The sequence below is a fragment of the Cololabis saira genome, chromosome 20 (genome assembly GCF_033807715.1).
Source record: "Cololabis saira isolate AMF1-May2022 chromosome 20, fColSai1.1, whole genome shotgun sequence".
Classification (NCBI taxonomy): Eukaryota; Metazoa; Chordata; class Actinopteri; order Beloniformes; family Belonidae; genus Cololabis; species Cololabis saira.
This window is the reverse complement of record NC_084606.1, coordinates 4,834,292-4,854,979: the sequence shown is the minus strand read 5'-3', so window position 1 is coordinate 4,854,979 and position 20,688 is coordinate 4,834,292. Positions and strand designations below refer to the sequence as shown.

Genomic DNA, 20,688 nt, shown 5'->3' with positions numbered 1-20,688 from the left:
AGTCTCTTGGAGCCATGGCCGAAACCGAACAGGAAGTCGGCCATTTTGAATTAAATGTGTAATTTTGGCGCAATTTATGCCATTCCTTCGGCAATTAATACGGCCCGAACCGTAATGTGCACCCAGGTGTGTTATACATCAAAATGTGCGTCTCCATTCTGGGACTACACGCATTACTTTTCTCTTTCAAAAGTGTTACCGTGGCGACGCTAGACGCCAAAAGGCGCGCCCCCCCTTCATCTGATTGGTCCATATTTGATAGTTCTCCAAAAGTAATCAAATTTTGCATGCAAGTCAGACTTGGCGATACATTTGATATTTCATGGTTTGCATTAATGGGCGTGGCCTAACGGCTCAACAGCGCCCCCTAGAATACTTTTATCTGCCATAACTTTTGAATGGTTTGACATAGGAAGTTGTGGGTGGTGTCATGGGACTCAGTAATGAGTCCTTAAGCTTCGTTGGCCTTAATTAGCCCCGCCCCTTCTTCTGATTGGTTGTCCCTTTTTTCTGCTATAACTTTTTAATGGTTTGACTCCCGCTTCCTGATTCAAACATCTGCTGGCCCCGCCCCCCGACCAATCAGTGGCGAGTAGGGTGATGACGGCCCTGCCCCCCGACCAATCAGTGGCGAGTAGGGTGATGACGGCCCCGCCCCCCGACCAATCAGCTGTTTTAATGTGGTGACGTTAGAAATAGTCCCGTGCTCAGCCCGGTTAGAACCGCGATAGAATGGTTACAGAAAAAGTAATAATAAAATAGTAGTGTTTTACTAATATTTATACCTTACAAATATTTAAAAAAATAGGAAAAAAAAGTTCCAGACATTATATCGCTATCTTGGTCTCTCCTAAGCCAGTAAGTCAAAGTGAGGTATCAGCTGAGATATAGCTCAACCAGATCATTGCGATCTTTGGTGCCGGTGGTTGGGAGTTTGAGCCTGGCAGGATGCTGAAATTTTTGTAAGCAAATTTTGTGTTTTTTTTACATCAAGATGTGCGTCTCTTTCCTGCGACGACGCACATTACTTTTCTCTTTCAAAAGTGTTACCGTGGCGACGCTAGACGTGAAAAAGCGCTCGTCCCCTTCATCTGATTGGTCCATATTTGATAGTTCTCCAAAAGTCACCAAATTTTGCATGCAAGCCAGGCCTGGTGATACATTTGATATTTAATGGTTTGCATTAATGGGCGTGGCCTAACGGCTCAACAGCGCCCCCTAGAATACTCTTCTCTGCCATAACTTTTGAAAGGTTTGACATAAAGAGTCGTGGGTGGTGTCATGGGACTCTGTATTGAGTCCTTGACCATAATTGGTGAAAATTAACCCCGCCCCTTCTTCTGATTGGTTGTCCCGATTTTCTGCTATAACTTTTGAATGGTTTGACATAGAGAGTCGTGGGTGGTGTCATCAGATGCTGTATGGAGTCCTTGACTTTCATTGGCCTGAATTAGCCCCGCCACTTCTTCTGATTGGTTGTCCCGATTTTCTGCTATAACTTTAGAATGGTTTGAAATAGAGAGTCGTGGGTGGTGTCATCAGATTCTGTATGGAGTCCTTGACCTTCATTGGCCTGACTTAGCCCCGCCCCTTCTTCTGATTGGTTGTCCCGATTTTCTGCTATAACTTTTGAATGGTTTGACATAGGAAGTCGTGGGTGGTGTCATTTCTGATATGCTTATGGGGGCGGTGGCCGTGAGTGCGAGGGCCCGTTCATCGCTGCTTGCAGCTTTAATTAGGGCCCGAGCACTTGCAGTGCGAAGGCCCTATTGTATCTGTAGGAATTTTTTTTTTTTTTCTTTTTCTTTCTTTTTTCTTCTGACGAAAGGAGGGCCTTTTTGCCCCCCTAAACGTCCCCAAAAAGTCACCAAATTTTGCATGCAAGTCAGGCCTGGCGAAAAATTTGATATTTAATGGTTTGCATTAATGGGCGTGGCAAAATGGCTCAACAGCGCCCCCTTGAAAACTTTGTGCCTCAAGCCCCACAATATGGTTTGTCGTACATGCACGAAAATCGGTACACACCTGTATCATGGCACAACTTAAACAAAAGTCTCTTGGGGTCATGCCCGAAACCGAACAGGATGTCGGCCATTTTGAATTAAACGTGTCATTTTGGCGAAATGTATGCCATTCCTTTGGCAGTTAATTCAGCCCGAACCGTAACGTGCACCCAGGTGTGTTATACATAAAAATGTGCGTCTCCATCCTCCGACACCACGCATTACTTTTCTCTTTCAAAAGCGTTACCGTGGAGACGCTAGACGCCAAAAAGCGCGGCCTCCCTTCATCTGATTGGTTCAGACAGAAAAAAATTTGCGCCTCAAGCCCCATAATACGGTTTGACGTACATGAACGAAAATTGGTACACTCCTGTATCATGTCGCAACTAAAAGAAAAGTCTCTTGGCGCCATGGCCGAAACCGAACAGGAAGTCGGCCATTTTGAAGAATCTGAATTAATTGCGTAATTTTGGAGCAATATATGCCATTCCTTCGGCAGTTAATTCAGCCCGAACCGTAATGTGCCCCCAGGTGTGTTATACATCAAAATGTGCGTCTACATCCTGCGACCACACGCATTACTTTTCTCTTTCAAAAGTGTTACCGTGGCGACGCTAGACGCCAAAAGGCACGCCCCCCCCTTCATGTGATTGGTCCATATTTTATAGTTCTCCAAAAGTCACAAAATTTTGCATGCAAGCCAGACTTGGCGATAAATTTGATATTTCATGGTTTGCATTAATGGGCGTGGCCTAACGGCTCAACAGCGCCCCCTAGAATACTTTTATCTGCCATAACTTTTGAATGGTTTGACATAGGAAGTTGTGGGTGGTGTCATGGGACTCTGTAATGAGTCCTTAAGCTTCGTTGGCCTTAATTAGCCCCGCCCCTTCTTCTGATTGGTTGTCCCGATTTTCTGCTATAACTTTGGAATGGTTTGACATAGGGAGTCGTGGGTGGTGTCATGGGAATCTGTAATGAGTTCTTAAGCTTTGTTGGCCTTAATTAGCCCCGCCCCTTCTTCTGATTGGTTGTTCCGATTTTCTGCTATAACTTTGGAATGGTTTGACATAGAGAGTCCTGGGTGGTGTCATCAGATTCTGTATGGAGTCCTTGACCTTCATTGGCCTGAATTAGCCCCGCCCCTTCTTCTAATTGGTTGTTCCTTTTTTCTGCTATAACTTTTGAATGGTTTGACATAGGGAGTCGTGGGTGGTGTCATGGGACTCTGTAATGAGTTCTTAAGCTTCGTTGGCCTTAATTAGCCCCGCCCCTTCTTCTGATTGGTTGTCCCGATTTTCTGCTATAACTTTGGAATGGTTTGACATAGGGAGTCGTGGGTGGTGTCATGGGAATCTGTAATGAGTTCTTAAGCTTTGTTGGCCTTAATTAGCCCCGCCCCTTCTTCTGATTGGTTGTTCCGATTTTCTGCTATAACTTTGGAATGGTTTGACATAGAGAGTCCTGGGTGGTGTCATCAGATTCTGTATGGAGTCCTTGACCTTCATTGGCCTGAATTAGCCCCGCCCCTTCTTCTAATTGGTTGTTCCTTTTTTCTGCTATAACTTTTGAATGGTTTGACATAGGGAGTCGTGGGTGGTGTCATGGGACTCTGTAATGAGTTCTTAAGCTTCGTTGGCCTTAATTAGCCCCGCCCCTTCTTCTGATTGGTTGTCCCGATTTTCTGCTATAACTTTGGAATGGTTTGACATAGGGAGTCGTGGGTGGTGTCATGGGAATCTGTAATGAGTTCTTAAGCTTTGTTGGCCTTAATTAGCCCCGCCCCTTCTTCTGATTGGTTGTTCCGATTTTCTGCTATAACTTTGGAATGGTTTGACATAGAGAGTCCTGGGTGGTGTCATCAGATTCTGTATGGAGTCCTTGACCTTCATTGGCCTGAATTAGCCCCGCCCCTTCTTCTAATTGGTTGTTCTTTTTTTCTGCTATAACTTTTGAATGGTTTGACATAGGAAGTCGTGGGTGGTATCGTTTCTGATATGCTTATGGGGGGCGGTGGCCGTGAGTGCGAGGGCCCGTTCATCGCTGCTTGCAGCTTTAATTATTATTATTATTATTATTTTTTTTTTCTTCTGACAAAGTGATGGCCTTTTTGCCCCCCTTAACATGCCCAAAAAGTCACCAAATTTTGCACCCAAGTCAGGCCTGGCGAAAAATTTGATATTTAATGGTTTGCATTAATGGGCGTGGTAAAATGGCTCAACAGCGCCCCCTTGAAAACTTTGTGCCTCAAGCCCCACGATACGGTTTGACGTACATGCACGAAAATAGGTACACACCTGTATCATGGGACAACTTAAAGAAAAGTCTCTTGGCGTCATGCCCGAAACCGAACAGGAAGTCGGCCATTTTGAATTAATCGTGTCACTTTGGCGCAATTTATGCCATTCCTTCGGCAGTTAATTCAGCCCGAACCGTAACGTGCACCCAGGTGTGTTATACATCAAAATGTGCGTCTCCATCCTGCGACTACACGCATTACTTTTCTCTTTCAAAAGTGTTACCGTGGCGACGCTAGACGCCAACAAGCGCACCCCCCTTCATCTGATTGGTCCATATTTGATAGTTCCCCAAAAGGCACCAAATTTGGCATGCAAGCCAGGCCTGGCGATAAATTTGATATTTCATGGTTTGCATTAATGGGCGTGGAAAAATGCGTGGAAAAATGGCTCAACAGCGCCCCCCAGAAAACTTTGTGCCTCAAGCCCCACAATACGGTTTGACGTACATGCACGAAAATCGCTACACACCTGTAGCGATTTTCGGGGCGGCAGTAGCTCAGGTGGTAGAGCGGGTCGTCCAATGATCCGAAGGTCGGCGGTTCGAATCCCGCTCTGTCCCAGTTTGCTGTCGTAGTGTCCTTGGGCAAGACACCTTACCCACCTTGCCTCGTGTGAATGTGTGTGAATGTGTGTGAATGTGTATGAATGTTGGTGGTGGTCGGAGGGGCCGTTTGGCGCGATATGGCAGCCACGCTTCCGTCAGTCTGCCCCAGGGCAGCTGTGGCTACAATGTAGCTTACCACCACCAGAGAGGATGTGTATGAATGAATAATGATTTCTGTAAAGCGCTCTGGGTGCCTTGAAGGGCGCTATATAAATCCAAGTCATTATTATTATTATTCTTACTGTATCATGGCACAACTTAAAGAAAAGTCTCTTGGAGCCATGGCCGAAACCGAACAGGATGTCGGCCATTTTGAATAAATTGTGTCATTTTGGCGAAATTTATGCCATTCCTTCGGCAGTTAATTCAGCCCGAACCGTAATGTGCACCCAGGTGTGTTATACATCAAAATGTGCGTCTCCGTCCTGCGACTACACGCATTACTTTTCTCTTTCAAATGTGTTACCGTGGCGACGCTAGACGCCAAAAGGCGGGCCCCCCCTTCATGTGATTGGTCCATATTTGATAGTTCTCCAAAAGTCACCAAATTTTGCATGCAAGCCAGTCTTGGCAATAAATTTGATATTTCATGGTTTGCATTAATGGGCGTCAACAGCGCCCCCTAGAATACTTTTATCTGCCATAACTTTTGAATGGTTTGACATAGGAAGTTGTGGGTGGTGTCATGGGACTCTGTAATGAGCCCTTAAGCTTCGATGGCATTAATTAGCCCCGCCCCTTCTTCTGATTGGTTGTCCCGATTTTCTGCTATAACATTGGAATGGTTTGACATAGGAAGTCGTGGGTGGTGTCATGGGACTCTGTAATGAGTTCTTAAGCTTCGTTGGCCTTAATTAGCCCCGTCCCTTCTTCTGATTGGTTGTCCCGATTTTCTGCTATAACTTTGGAAGGGTTTGACATAGAGAGTCGTGGGTGGTGTCATCAGATTCTGTATGGAGTCCTTGACCTTCATTGGCCTGAATTAGCCCCGCCCCTTCTTCTGATTGGTTGTCCCTTTTTTCTGCTATAACTTTTGAATGGTTTGACATAGGAAGTCGTGGGTGGTGTCATGTCTGATATGCTTATGGGGGGGGGTGGCCGTGAGTGCGAGGGCCCGTTCATCGCTGCTTGCAGCTTTAATTATTATTATTATTTTCCTGACAAAAGGAAGGCCCTTTTGCCCCCCTAAACGTGCCCAAAAAGTCACCAAATTTTGCATGCAAGTCAGGCCTGGTGAAAAATTTGATATTTAATGGTTTACATTAATGGGCGTGGCAAAATGGCTCAACAGCGCCCCCTTGAAAACTTTGTGCCTCAAGCTCCACGATACGGTTTGACGTACATGCACGAAAATCGGTACACACCTGTATCATGGGACAACTTAAAGAAAAGTCTCATGGCGTCATGTCGAGAAACCGAACAGGAAGTCGGCCATTTTGAATTAATCGTGTCATTTTGGCGAAATTTATGCCTTCCTTCGGCAGTTAATTCAGCCCGAACCGTAACGCTCCCCCAAGTGTGTTATACATCAAAATGTGCGTCTCCATCCTCCGACCCCACGCATTACTTTTCTCTTTCGAAAGCGTTACTGGGGCGACGCTAGACGCCAAAAAGCGTGCCCATCCTTCATCTGATTGGTTCAGACAGAAAAAACTTTGCGCCTCAAGCCCCATAATACGCTTTGACGTACATGAACGAAAATCGGTACACACCTGTATCATGTCGAAACTAAAAGAAAAGTCTCTTGGCGCCATGGCCGAAACCGAACAGGAAGTCGGCCATTTTGAACATTCTGCATTAATCACGTAATTTTGGAGCAATATATGCCATTCCTTCGAGAATTAATTCAGCCCGAACCGTATCGTGAACCCAGATGTGTTATACATCAAAATGTGCGTCTCCATCCTGCGACTACACGCATTACTTTTCTCTTTCCAAAGTGTTACCGTGGCGACGCTAGACGCCAACAAGCGCACCCCCCTTCATGTGATTGGTCCATATTTGATAGTTCCCCAAAAGGCACCAAATTTTGCACCCAAGCCAGGCCTGGCGAAAAATTTGGTATTTAATGGTTTGCATTAATGGGCGTGGCAAAATGGCTCAACAGCGCCCCCTTGAAAACTTTGTGCCTCAAGCCCCACAATACTGTTAGACGTACATGCACGGAAATCGGTACACACCTGTATCATGGCACAACTTAAACAAAAGTCTCTTGGGGTCATGCCCGAAACCGAACAGGATGTCGGCCATTTTGAATTAATCGTGTCATTTTGGCGAAATTTATGCCATTCCTTCGGCAGTTAATTCAGCCCGAACCGTAACGTGTCCCCAAGTGTGTTATACATCAAAATGTGCGTCTCCATCCTGCGACTACGCGCATTACTTTTCTCTTTGAAAAGTGTTACCGTGGCGACGCTAGACGCCAAAAGGCGCGCCCACCCTTCATCTGATTGGTCCATATTTGATAGTTCTCCAAAAGTCACCAAATTTTACATGCAAGCCAGGCCTGGTGATACATTTGATATTTCATGGTTTGCATTAATGGGCGTGGCCTAACGGCTCAACAGCGCCCCCTAGAATACTTTTCTCTGCCAAAACTTTTGAATGGTTTGACATAGAGAGTCGTCGGTGGTGTCATGGGACTCTGTAATGAGTCCTCAAGCTTCGTTGGCCTTAATTAGCCCCGCCCCTTCTTCTGATTGGTTGTCCCGATTTTCTGCTATAACTTTGGAATGGTTTGACATAGAGAGTCGTGGGTGGTGTCATCAGATTATTTATGGAGCCCTTGACCTTCATTGGCCTGAATTAGCCCCGCCCCTTCTTCTGATTGGTTGTCCCTTTTTTCTGCTATAACTTTTGAATGGTTTGACATAGGAAGTCGTGGGTGGTGTCATGGGACTCTGTAATGAGTTCTTAAGCTTCGTTGGCCTTAATTAGCCCCGCCCCTTATTCTGATTGGTTGTCCCGATTTTCTGCTATAACTTTGGAATGGTTTGACATAGAGAGTCGTGGGTGGTGTCATTAGATTCTGTATGGAGTCCTTGACCTTCATTGGCCTGAATTAGCCCCGCCCCTTCTTCTGATTGGTTGTCCCTTTTTTCTGCTATAACTTTTGAATGGTTTGACATAAAGAGTCGTGGGTGGTGTCATTTCTGATATGCTTATGGGGGGCGGTGGCCGTGAGTGCGAGGGCCCGTTCATTGCTGCTTGCAGCTTTAATTTCTTAATTGTAACTCTAGTTTAAGTCTAACTTTTGTTTATTCTGCAAACTGCACTAACTCATGATTTAATTTTTTTCCTCTTTATTTTTCATGTTTTTCTCATGTAAAGCAGCTTGAATTGTTTGTTGCTGAAATGTAATTTAACAGAAACTTTACTGAAGACCAGCAGAACAGTTGGAGACACAACTACATTTTCTTCAACAACAGTGAAATAACCTGGTTGTTGTTCTTTTCTTCCGTCTGCAGACTGAGTGGCTGTCACCTCTCAGAGGACATCTGTCCACTTCTGTCCTCAGTTCTCAGCTCTCAGTCCTCTAGTCTGACAGAACTGGACCTGAGCAACAACGACCTGCAGGATTCTGGACTGGAGCAGCTGTGTCCTGGACTGGAGAGTCCACACTGCCACCTGGAGTCTCTCAGGTCAGGATTCATTCAAGTCTTTTCCAGTTCCAGTGAACCTGCTGCTAAACGTGTCTGCAGCAGGACACTTGAGCAGAGAACATGCAGCAGACCTGTGTTGTGTGTCTGCAGGCTGTCAGGCTGTCTGATCTCAGAGGAAGGAAGTTCTTCTCTGGTCTCAGCTCAGACCTCCAACCCCTCCCACCTGAGAGAGCTGGACCTGAGCTACAACCATCCAGGGGAGTCAGGAGGGAAGCTTCTGTCTAGACTGGAGGATCCCCACTGGAGACTGGACACTCTCAGGTAGGACACTCTCTGGTAGGGCACTCTCTGGTAGGACACTCTCAGGTAGGACACTCTCTGGTAGGACACTCTCAGGTAGGACACTCTCAGGTAGGACACACTCAGATAGGACTCTCTCAGGTAGGACACATTCAGGTAGGAGAATCTCAAGTAGGAAACTCTCAGGTAGGACACGCTCAGGTAGGACACTCTCAGGTAGGACACACTCAAGCTGGACACTCTCAGGTAGGACACTCTCAGGTAGGACACTCTCAGGTAGGACACTAGGGCTGCAGCTATTGAATATTTTAGTAATCGAGTATTCTACTGAAAATTCCATCGATTAATTGAGTAATTGGATAAAAATATATTTTTGTTTAGTTAAAGAGCAATTATAAATATACATTAAAGCTGCAAGCAGCGATAAACGGGCCCTCGCCCTTGTGCACGTTCAGGCTGCAGTGGAAGCTTGTATGACTTGACATGTAGATTCTTCAGGTCTAGACATTTAGCAGATGACACCACCCACGACTGTCCATATTAAACCATTCAAATGTTATGGCAGAAAATAGGGACAATCAAATATTGACCAATCAGAAAAAAAGGCGGGGCTAATTTGCACCAATTATGTTCAAGGACTCAAAACCGAGTCCGATGACACCACCCACGAGTCTTTATGTCAAACCATTCAAAAGTTATGGCAGAAAGTAAGAACTATCAAATATGGACCAATCAGACGAAGGGGGGGTGTGCGTTTTGGTGTCTATCGTCGCCACGGTAATGGTTTTCACTGAGAAAAGTAAGGGGCGTCGTCGCAGGATGGAGACGCACATTTTGATGTATAACACACCTGGGTGCACGTTACGGTTCGTGCCGCATTAATGGCCGAAGGAATGGCATAGATTGCGCCAAAATTACACAATTAATTCAAAATAGCCGACTCACTGTTCGGTTTGGGCCATGGCGCCAAGAGACTTTTCTTTAAATTGCAACATGATACAGGTGTGTACCGATTTTCGTGCATATACATCGAACTGTATTGTGGGGCTTGAGGCACAAAGTTTTTTAGGGGGCGCTGTTGAGCTATTAGGCCATGCCCATTAATGCAAACCATTAAATATCACATTTTTCGCCAGGCCTGGCCTGGTGCAAAATTTGGTGACTTTGGAGGCGCTTTTAGGGGGAAGGCCCTCATTTCGTCGGAGGAAGGAAAAAAAAAACAGAACATTTCCTACAGATACAATAGGGCCTTCACACTGTAAGTGCTCGGGCCCTAATAGGATGTTAGATGTTAATTGACATTACTAAAACTAAATTATATAATCCAGTAGGTTCATGGCTGTGCATTTAAAAACCCTGAACTTACACCAGTTGACCAAATTCACTGCCTTCCATCAAAAAAGTATGGATCTTACCAAGAATTGTTCTTATTTCTAACCTAAGAAATGCCATTACACCTGATAACACACATCACTTAAAAGGTTATTCCCACGTGTTTCAATTGAACTTTCATTTGTGTCAAGAAAATTTTAAGTTCTAGTTAAGTTTCAAGTTAAAGTCTTGATAAGATTTTGAGTTTTGGCAGTGTTAAAAAAAAAATGATGAGCCCTGCTGTATTGGAGCACATTAGCCACCAGCGCTACTTGATGTTTTATCCATCAATGACTACAGAGATAAAACTGAAAACTACCCAGTTAGCTTTATTACGTTTTTATTATTCACCCTCATCTCTCTACAGCTCTGTGTTTTTACAGATTAAATGCGTTAGACGCATCGACAGTCGTCATAATTAATAGAAACCCGGCCCTCCACAAGGCTAACGTTATGTTAGCAAGGTACCGTAACGTTAATCTCATTAATTAGCGCTACGTTAACTTAATTTTACCGTGTCTGGGTGACGGTCCTCCCTCTGGGAGTAACAGGGTGTTGGTGGAGAAGCTGCAGGATTGAGGACGTAATGTTGTGTATCAGGTCTGTCTTACAGTCAGTACTGGAGTTGAGGGGGGATGAGGGGAGATGGCATCCCCCCTGAAATAAAAACGGTCCAAATCATCCCCCCCTGAAATAAAAACGGTCCAAATCATCCCCCCTGCAATAAAAACGGTCCAAATCATCCCCCCTGAAATAAAAACGGTCCAAACCCCCCCTGAAATAAAAACAGTCCAAATCATCCCCCCTGAAATAAAAACGGTCCAAATCATCCCCCCTGCAATAAAAACGGTCCAAATCATCCCCCCCTGAAATAAAAACGGTCCAAATCATCCACCCTGAAATAAAAACGGTCCAAATCATCCCCCCTGAAGAAAAAACGGTCCAAACCCCCCCCCCCCCCCCGAAATAAAAACGGTCCAAATCATCCCCCCCTGAAACAAAAACAGTCAAAATCATCCCCCCTGAAATAAAAACGGTCCAAATCATCCCCCCCTGAAATAAAAACGGTCCAAATCATCCCCCCTGAAATAAAAACGGTCCAAATCATCCCCCCTGAAGAAAAAACGGTCCAACCCCCCCCCCCTGAAATAAAAACGGTCCAAATCATCCCCCCTGAAATAAAAACGGTCAAAATCACCCCCCCCTAAAATAAAAACGGTCCAAATCATCCCCCCTGAAGAAAAAACGGTCCAACCCCCCCCACCCTGAAATAAAAACGGTCCAAATCCTCCCCCCTGAAATAAAAACGGTCCAAATCATCCCCCCTGAAGAAAAAACGGTCCAAATCATCCCCCCTGAAATAAAAACGGTCCAAATCATCCCCCCTGAAGAAAAAACGGTCCAAATCATCCCCCCTGAAATAAAAAAGGTCCAAATCATCCCCCCTGAAGAAAAAACGGTCCAAACCCCCCCCCCCCCCTGAAATAAAAACGGTCCGAATCATCCCCCCCTGAAATAAAAACAGTCCAAACCATCCCCCCTGAAATAAAAAAGGTCCAAATCATCTCCCCTGAAATAAAAACGGTCCAAATCATCCCCCCTGAAGAAAAAACGGTCCAAACCCCCCCCCCCTGAAATAAAAACGGTCCAAATCATCCCCCCTGAAGAAAAAACGGTCCAAACCCCTCCCCCCGAAATAAAAACGGTCCAAATCATCCCCCCCTGAAATAAAAACAGTCAAAATCATCCCCCCTGAAATAAAAACGGTCCAAATCATCCCCCCCTGAAATAAAAACGGTCCAAATCATCCCCCCTGAAATAAAAACGGTCCAAATCATCCCCCCTGAAGAAAAAACGGTCCAACCCCCCCCCCCCTGAAATAAAAACGGTCCAAATCATCCCCCCTGAAATAAAAACGGTCAAAATCATCCCCCCCTAAAATAAAAACGGTCCAAATCATCCCCCCTGAAGAAAAAACGGTCCAAACCCCCCCACCCTGAAATAAAAACGGTCCAAATCCTCCCCCCTGTAATAAAAACGGTCCAAATCATCCCCCCTGAAGAAAAAACGGTCCAAATCATCCCCCCTGAAATAAAAACGGTCCAAATCATCCCCCCTGAAGAAAAAACGGTCCAAATCCTCCCCCCTGAAATAAAAACGGTCCAAATCATCCCCCCTGAAGAAAAAACGGTCCAAACCCCCCCCCCCCCCTGAAATAAAAACCGTCCGAATCATCCCCCCCTGAAATAAAAACAGTCCAAATCATCCCCCCTGAAATAAAAACGGTCCAAATCATCTCCCCTGAAATAAAAACGGTCCAAATCATCCCCCCCTGAAATAAAAACGGTCCAAATCATCCCCCCTGAAGAAAAAACGGTCCAAACCCCCCCCCCCCCCGAAATAAAAACGGTCCAAATCATCCCCCCCTGAAATAAAAACAGTCAAAATCATCCCCCCTGAAATAAAAACGGTCCAAATCATCCCCCCTGAAATAAAAACGGTCCAAATCATCCCCCCTGAAGAAAAAACGGTCCAAATCATCCCCCCCTGAAATAAAAACGGTCCAAATCATCCCCCCTGAAGAAAAAACGGTCCAAATCATCCCCCCCTGAAATAAAAACGGTCCAAATCATCCCCCCTGAAGAAAAAGCGGTCCAAATCATCCCCCCTGAAATAAAAACGGTCCAAATCATCCCCCCTGAAGAAAAAACGGTCCAAACCCCCCCCCCCCCCCCTGAAATAAAAACGGTCCGAATCATCCCCCCCTGAAATAAAAACAGTCCAAATCATCCCCCCTGAAATAAAAACAGTCCAAATCATCTCCCCTGAAATAAAAACGGTCCAAATAATCCCCCCTGAAATAAAAACGGTCCAAATCATCCCCCCTGAAATAAAAACGGTCCAAACCCCCCCTGAAATAAAAACAGTCCAAATCATCCCCCCTGAAATAAAAACAGTCCAAATCATCTCCCCTGAAATAAAAACGGTCCAAATCATCCCCCCTGAAATAAAAAAGGTCCAAATCATCTCCCCTGAAATAAAAACGGTCCAAATCATCCCCCCTGAAGAAAAAACGGTCCAAACCCCCCCCCCCCCTGAAATAAAAACGGTCCAAATCATCCCCCCTGAAGAAAAAACGGTCCAAACCCCTCCCCCCGAAATAAAAACGGTCCAAATCATCCCCCCCTGAAATAAAAACAGTCAAAATCATCCCCCCTGAAATAAAAACGGTCCAAATCATCCCCCCCTGAAATAAAAACGGTCCAAATCATCCCCCCTGAAATAAAAACGGTCCAAATCATCCCCCCTGAAGAAAAAACGGTCCAACCCCCCCCCCCCCCTGAAATAAAAACGGTCCAAATCATCCCCCCTGAAATAAAAACGGTCAAAATCATCCCCCCCTAAAATAAAAACGGTCCAAATCATCCCCCCTGAAGAAAAAACGGTCCAAACCCCCCCACCCTGAAATAAAAACGGTCCAAATCCTCCCCCCTGTAATAAAAACGGTCCAAATCATCCCCCCTGAAGAAAAAACGGTCCAAATCATCCCCCCTGAAATAAAAACGGTCCAAATCATCCCCCCTGAAGAAAAAACGGTCCAAATCCTCCCCCCTGAAATAAAAACGGTCCAAATCATCCCCCCTGAAGAAAAAACGGTCCAAACCCCCCCCCCCCCCTGAAATAAAAACCGTCCGAATCATCCCCCCCTGAAATAAAAACAGTCCAAATCATCCCCCCTGAAATAAAAACGGTCCAAATCATCTCCCCTGAAATAAAAACGGTCCAAATCATCCCCCCCTGAAATAAAAACGGTCCAAATCATCCCCCCTGAAGAAAAAACGGTCCAAACCCCCCCCCCCCCGAAATAAAAACGGTCCAAATCATCCCCCCCTGAAATAAAAACAGTCAAAATCATCCCCCCTGAAATAAAAACGGTCCAAATCATCCCCCCTGAAATAAAAACGGTCCAAATCATCCCCCCTGAAGAAAAAACGGTCCAAATCATCCCCCCCTGAAATAAAAACGGTCCAAATCATCCCCCCTGAAGAAAAAACGGTCCAAATCATCCCCCCCTGAAATAAAAACGGTCCAAATCATCCCCCCTGAAGAAAAAACGGTCCAAATCATCCCCCCTGAAATAAAAACGGTCCAAATCATCCCCCCTGAAGAAAAAACGGTCCAAACCCCCCCCCCCCCTGAAATAAAAACGGTCCGAATCATCCCCCCCTGAAATAAAAACAGTCCAAATCATCCCCCCTGAAATAAAAACAGTCCAAATCATCTCCCCTGAAATAAAAACGGTCCAAATAATCCCCCCTGAAATAAAAACGGTCCAAATCATCCCCCCTGAAATAAAAACGGTCCAAACCCCCCCTGAAATAAAAACAGTCCAAATCATCCCCCCTGAAGAAAAAACGGTCCAAATCATCCCCCCCTGAAATAAAAACGGTCCAAATCATCCCCCCTGAAATAAAAACGGTCCAAATCATCCCCCCTGAAATAAAAACGGTCCAAACCCCCCCTGAAATAAAAACAGTCCAAATCATCCCCCCTGAAGAAAAAACGGTCCAAATCATCCCCCCCTGAAATAAAAACGGTCCAAATCATCCCCCCTGAAATAAAAACGGTCCAAATCATCCCCCCCTGAAATAAAAACGGTCCAAATCATCCCCCCTGAAGAAAAAACGGTCCAAATCATCCCCCCCTGAAATAAAAACGGTCCAAATCATCCCCCCTGAAGAAAAAACGGTCCAAACCCCCCCCCCCCCCGAAATAAAAACGGTCCAAATCATCCCCCCCTGAAATAAAAACAGTCAAAATCATCCCCCCTGAAATAAAAACGGTCCAAATCATCCCCCCTGAAATAAAAACGGTCCAAATCATCCCCCCTGAAGAAAAAACGGTCCAAATCATCCCCCCCTGAAATAAAAACGGTCCAAATCATCCCCCCTGAAGAAAAAACGGTCCAAATCATCCCCCCCTGAAATAAAAACGGTCCAAATCATCCCCCCTGAAGAAAAAACGGTCCAAATCATCCCCCCCTGAAGAAAAAACGGTCCAAATCAGCCCCCCTGAAATAAAAACGGTCCAAATCATCCCCCCAGAAGAAAAAACGGTCCAAACCCCCCCCTGAAATAAAAACGGTCCAAATCATCCCCCCCTGAAATAAAAACGGTCCAAATCATCCCCCCCCTGAAATAAAAACGGTCCAAATCATCCCCCCTGAAATAAAAACGGTCCAAATCATCCCCCCTGAAATAAAAACGGTCCAAATCATCCCCCCTGAAATAAAAACGGTCCAAATCATCCCCCCTGAAATAAAAACGGTCAAAATCATCCCCCCCTGCAATAAAAACGGTCCAAATCTTCCCCCCTGCAATAAATACGGTCCAAATCATCCCCCCTGAAATAAAAACGGTCCAAATCATCCCCCCTGAAATAAAAACGGTCCAAATCATCCCCCCTGAAGAAAAAACGGTCCAAACCCCCCCCCCCCTGAAATAAAAACGGTCCAAATCATCCCCCCTGAAGAAAAAACGGTCCACCCCCCCCCCCCCCCCCGAAATAAAAACGGTCCAAATCATCCCCCCCTGAAATAAAAACAGTCAAAATCATCCCCCCTGAAATAAAAACGGTCCAAATCATCCCCCCCCTGAAATAAAAACGGTCCAAATCATCCCCCCTGAAATAAAAACGGTCCAAATCATCCCCGCTGAAGAAAAAACGGTCCAAACCCCCCCCCCTGAAATAAAAACGGTCCAAATCATCCCCCCTGAAATAAAAACGGTCAAAATCATCCCCCCCTAAAATAAAAACGGTCCAAATCATCCCCCCTGAAGAAAAACGGTCCAAACCCCCCCACCCTGAAATAAAAACGGTCCAAATCCTCCCCCCTGAAATAAAAACGGTCCAAATCATCCCCCCTGAAGAAAAAACGGTCCAAATCATCCCCCCCTGAAATAAAAACGGTCCAAATCATCCCCCCTGAAGAAAAAACGGTCCAAATCATCCCCCCTGAAATAAAAACGGTCCGAATCATCCCCCCCTGAAATAAAAACAGTCCAAATCATCCCCCCTGAAATAAAAACAGTCCAAATCATCTCCCCTGAAATAAAAACGGTCCAAATCATCCCCCCTGAAATAAAAACGGTCCAAATCATCCCCCCTGAAATAAAAACGGTCCAAACCCCCCCTGAAATAAAAACAGTCCAAATCATCCCCCCTGAAGAAAAAACGGTCCAAATCATCCCCCCCTGAAATAAAAACGGTCCAAATCATCCCCCCTGAAATAAAAACGGTCCAAATCATCCCCCCCTGAAATAAAAACGGTCCAAATCATCCCCCCTGAAGAAAAAACGGTCCAAATCATCCCCCCCTGAAATAAAAACGGTCCAAATCATCCCCCTGAAGAAAAAACGGTCCAAACCCCCCCCCCCCCGAAATAAAAACGGTCCGAATCATCCCCCCCTGAAATAAAAACAGTCCAAATCATCCCCCCTGAAATAAAAACGGTCCAAATCATCTCCCCTGAAATAAAAACGGTCCAAATCATCCCCCCCTGAAATAAAAACGGTCCAAATCATCCCCCTGAAATAAAAACGGTCCAAATCATCCCCCCTGAAATAAAAACGGTCCAAATCATCCCCCCCTGAAATAAAAACGGTCCAAATCATCCCCCCTGAAGAAAAAACGGTCCAAATCATCCCCCCTGAAATAAAAAAGGTCCAAATCATCCCCCCTGAAGAAAAAACGGTCCAAACCCCCCCCCCCCTGAAATAAAAACGGTCCAAATCATCCCCCCCCTGAAATAAAAACGGTCCAAATCATCCCCCCTGAAATAAAAACGGTCCAAATCATCCCCCCCCTGAAATAAAAACGGTCCAAATCATCCCCCCTGAAATAAAAACGGTCCAAATCATCCCCCCTGTAAAACTTCAAGTAAATTTTCACTTGAAATAAGTAGAAAAATCTGCCAGTGGAACAAGATTTATCTTTTCATTACTAGCAAAATAATATTGTTCCACTGGCAGATTTTCTACTTATTTCAAGTGAAAATCTACTTGAAACAGGTGAAAATTGTTGTTTTTTCCAGTTATGACTCTTGTTTTAAGTGTAATGAGATTTTTTTTTACTAAAATGAGACACTTTAACAAGAAATAAGACAAACATTCTTGTTAAGATTTTGAGTTTTTGCAGTGATCCATGTTACTTATCCTGTGAAGGACAGAGTCATATTGATAAGTTCAGAAAAGTGTTTTTTATTGTTGTGTTTTGATGTATTTGATGTAAGCCCAGTGGATATTTAAAGCTTACAGAAGGCTGCATTTAACTGCTGCTATGTCATTCCTGCAGTATTTCTGCAGCTGTTTTGGTCACTGCTATTATTTGTAATATATTATATTATTTGTAATCAGCACAAATTATCTGTCCCCATATGATAAAATCCACCATCCCCCCTGATTTCTTTTTACAACTCCAGTACTAATTACAGTGAAACATGCAACAGTGTTGCCTTGGTGTCCAGCTGGAAATGACCCACACTTTTGACATTTTCTGCCTTTTCTTTTGCTTTAAAGGAGCTTGAGGCAGGAAACGTTTTAAGTTTTCTAGTAATAATGTCAGATGAAGTGTTCCAAATCAAAAAGAATGAGCCCTTTAGTGTATCTCTCCGTTGCCTTGAACAGGCTGTTGCTGCAAAATGTGCTGCAGTGCTGGGGCCGATTTTCCCGCGCTGGGCTGCAGATGTGACGTCACATGACGCTGCATGCACGTTCTCCCCGTTCTCCAGTGCCGGCTTCACTGTTGGCTGCAGTACCCCCGACGGCCGTTGTGGCAAAGGGTGGCGCTAGAGAGTCTCATTTCTTAAAAGGAGCCTCATGCTCCTTTAAACAAAACATATCCTCCTCTTTCTTCTTCCTTTACATGCGCGGCGTCAGCATGTTGTGTTGCATTAAACCAGGGGTGCCCATTACGTCGATCGCGATCGACTGGTCGATCGCAAAGGCATTGTGGGTAGATCGCATGGCATTCAAACGTCGTCATGAAAATTGTTATTTTCTGGCAGGTGTTGGACTGGATGGATGTTATTTTAACTGCAGTTACAGCATTGCGCCGCTGTGGGGGCGCTGTATCAACGACAGAGCAGAAGAAGAAGACAAAATCTCCTGAATTATTTTCCGTGTTTCCGCTATTCGTTGTATTAAAAATCGGCGTCCTGGTTTTTCCCTGGCTGTTCAAACAGGTAAATATTGTTTCTTTTGCATCCGAGCATGTCTTGTTTATTCATCTTATATTCGATACAGTACTTTAAAAAGCGACCTCGCGACCAGGAGAAGTGCAGGTGAAACGGTGCAGACAACTAACGTTACAGGCAGTTCAAAAGTAATACATCATGTTACTGACGAGATGCGGCAATTTTGTCAGGGCTGAAAGTAGTAACAAATATGCATGAAAGGTGACAGCGAGAGTCAGAGTGCAGGACGGGACGAGCTGGCGAGGCGAGGGGAACGTTAAGCCTGACTTATGGTTCTGCGTTAAATCGACGCAGAGCCTACGGAGTAGGGTACGCGGCGACGTGCACCGTACGGTGTGCATCGCCGCGTCACATGACCACAATACGGACTCGCGTCACACCAACGCAGAACCGACGGCGTAGGGTACGCGGCGACGCACACCGCACCGCGACCCTACGCGTCGGCCCCGCCGTCGATTTAACGCAGAACCATAATTCAGGCGAAGCTGCAGTCTCTGCGCTGATCCTGACACAGCGGGACTGAGCGGATTTGGTCATGATGTTTAACCTGTGTTTTGTGATTAATAAGCACGGGTTTTAATTAAATGTAATTTACGAAGGATGATTTCACGTTCAATAAGATAAGTAATCAATAAAATACAAAGTTTTGGCACAAAAGCTTGGCCTGCTTGTGGGCGAGTGGAGGGGGGCACAATAAGAGAAGGTGGCAAAGATATAAGGCGAAGAACTAAAGAAAAAGTGGCCTTTAATAAAACTTGTGCAACCATTTTTAAAATAGCATGCAGCAGAATAAAGACTCTCTCTCTGCGTATTCTTTGATTTTGGATGTCGCCTCCTTGCCACAATAACGGCAGCAGCAGATTTGCACCTTCCTTTCGAACGTATTAAATACAGACGCAATCCCAATACGCGCAATTACTTTCAGGCTTGGTAAATCTCATTGCGCGTGGTAAATGGAGCAATTTGCATCTTCCCCTCCCAGTATTTAGCGCGTTCTGGCAGGTACGCCCCATATTGATTATTCATCAGGGCAAAAGTACTAACTGAATTGCATGTGCAATTTTGCGCATTTCAGAGACGCAGTCGTCTTTGCACGCTGTTAGTAAATCAGCTGGCACTTTGGTTTGCGGGTGCTGTCAAGTTTGCACACGTTTTAACACACGCAAACCTTTAGTAAATCGGGCCCTAATACCGCAAAATAATAAAAAGTAATGCGTTAGAGTAGGCTATCTAACGCATTACTTTTTAAATTCAGTCACGCAATTACCGCTACCAAACGGTGCATTACTCCTTTATTTCTGGCTACAGTGAGGCTTTTTTTCCCCACACGCAGAGACCGGGAGGGAACGTGGTGGGCGTGTGTGTGCGTTCAAAAACATGAGCCGTCATGAGCCAAGAGAAGGCGAGTTTCGCAAATCGCAACGTGGAATTACAGCAATCCCTGGTTTTTCGCAGGGGTTATGTTCCAAAAAGAACCCGTGATAAGTGAAATTCTTTTTACAATTATAGAGGGCTTCTAATTGCGGAGATCAGCACCGCCTCGCACGTATTCCACTGCTCTTCTGAGCTGCTGCATCCCGACTCGCGCTGTAGCGTCTTTTTATCCTAAACCCCGCGGTGCAGGTGGGTTTTTTCAAGAGAAGAAAATAGTTATGGGTCGTTGTCTTCGCTCTTTTTTCTTCTGGGCAAAAAGATTCTTTAATATAAACCGACACCATTGATTATATTTGAGACTGTAATGAACGATTCATCAAAGGATCCCGTTCTTCAGCTGCTGCTTCCCTGTCATCACATGTAGGTGCTCGGGCTCGGGCTCGGGCAGGAGGATCGGTGTCCCGGCTGCCTGGACAGCCCGGTCCGACAGCACGTCCAGGGGACTGAAGTGCTGACGCACCAATGCGTTCATAAAAACAGTTCTGCTTCACGCACGGCGACGTGGTTGATTTGCAGCGAGAACATGCTGTATAGCAGCCAAATTATCAAATAAATGATATTCATGATGATCGTTTTATTTGTGTGTAATGCATAAAGCATATACAAGAACACACTTGTTATTCCTTATTTTTCTTTTTTTCCCCCTTTGCTGTCACCAATAAATGCAAAACAATATAAATCTAAAGTATAAAATAGATCAAAATTTGTGCGGGTGCATTGTTTTAATATCTCATTGCTTGGTGTGATATTGATTTGCCTGACGCGGCTGGATCTGTGAGTCTTTGTTCACTAAGATGGTTGTAAAGACTGGGTCAGCAGC

At 45.2% G+C, this 20,688-nt stretch overlaps 1 protein-coding gene across 1 annotated transcript in view; it reads left to right on the top strand.

Moving 5' to 3' along the window:
- The window catches only part of LOC133420932 (protein NLRC3-like), a 65,474-nt gene that overhangs the window by 41,632 nt on the left and 3,154 nt on the right, over nt 1–20,688 (top strand). The window contains exons 14-15 of the mRNA XM_061710812.1: nt 8,394–8,548; nt 8,660–8,830. Of these exons, the coding sequence (XP_061566796.1) occupies nt 8,394–8,548; nt 8,660–8,830 (326 nt within the window). The remainder of the gene's footprint in view (nt 1–8,393; nt 8,549–8,659; nt 8,831–20,688) is intronic.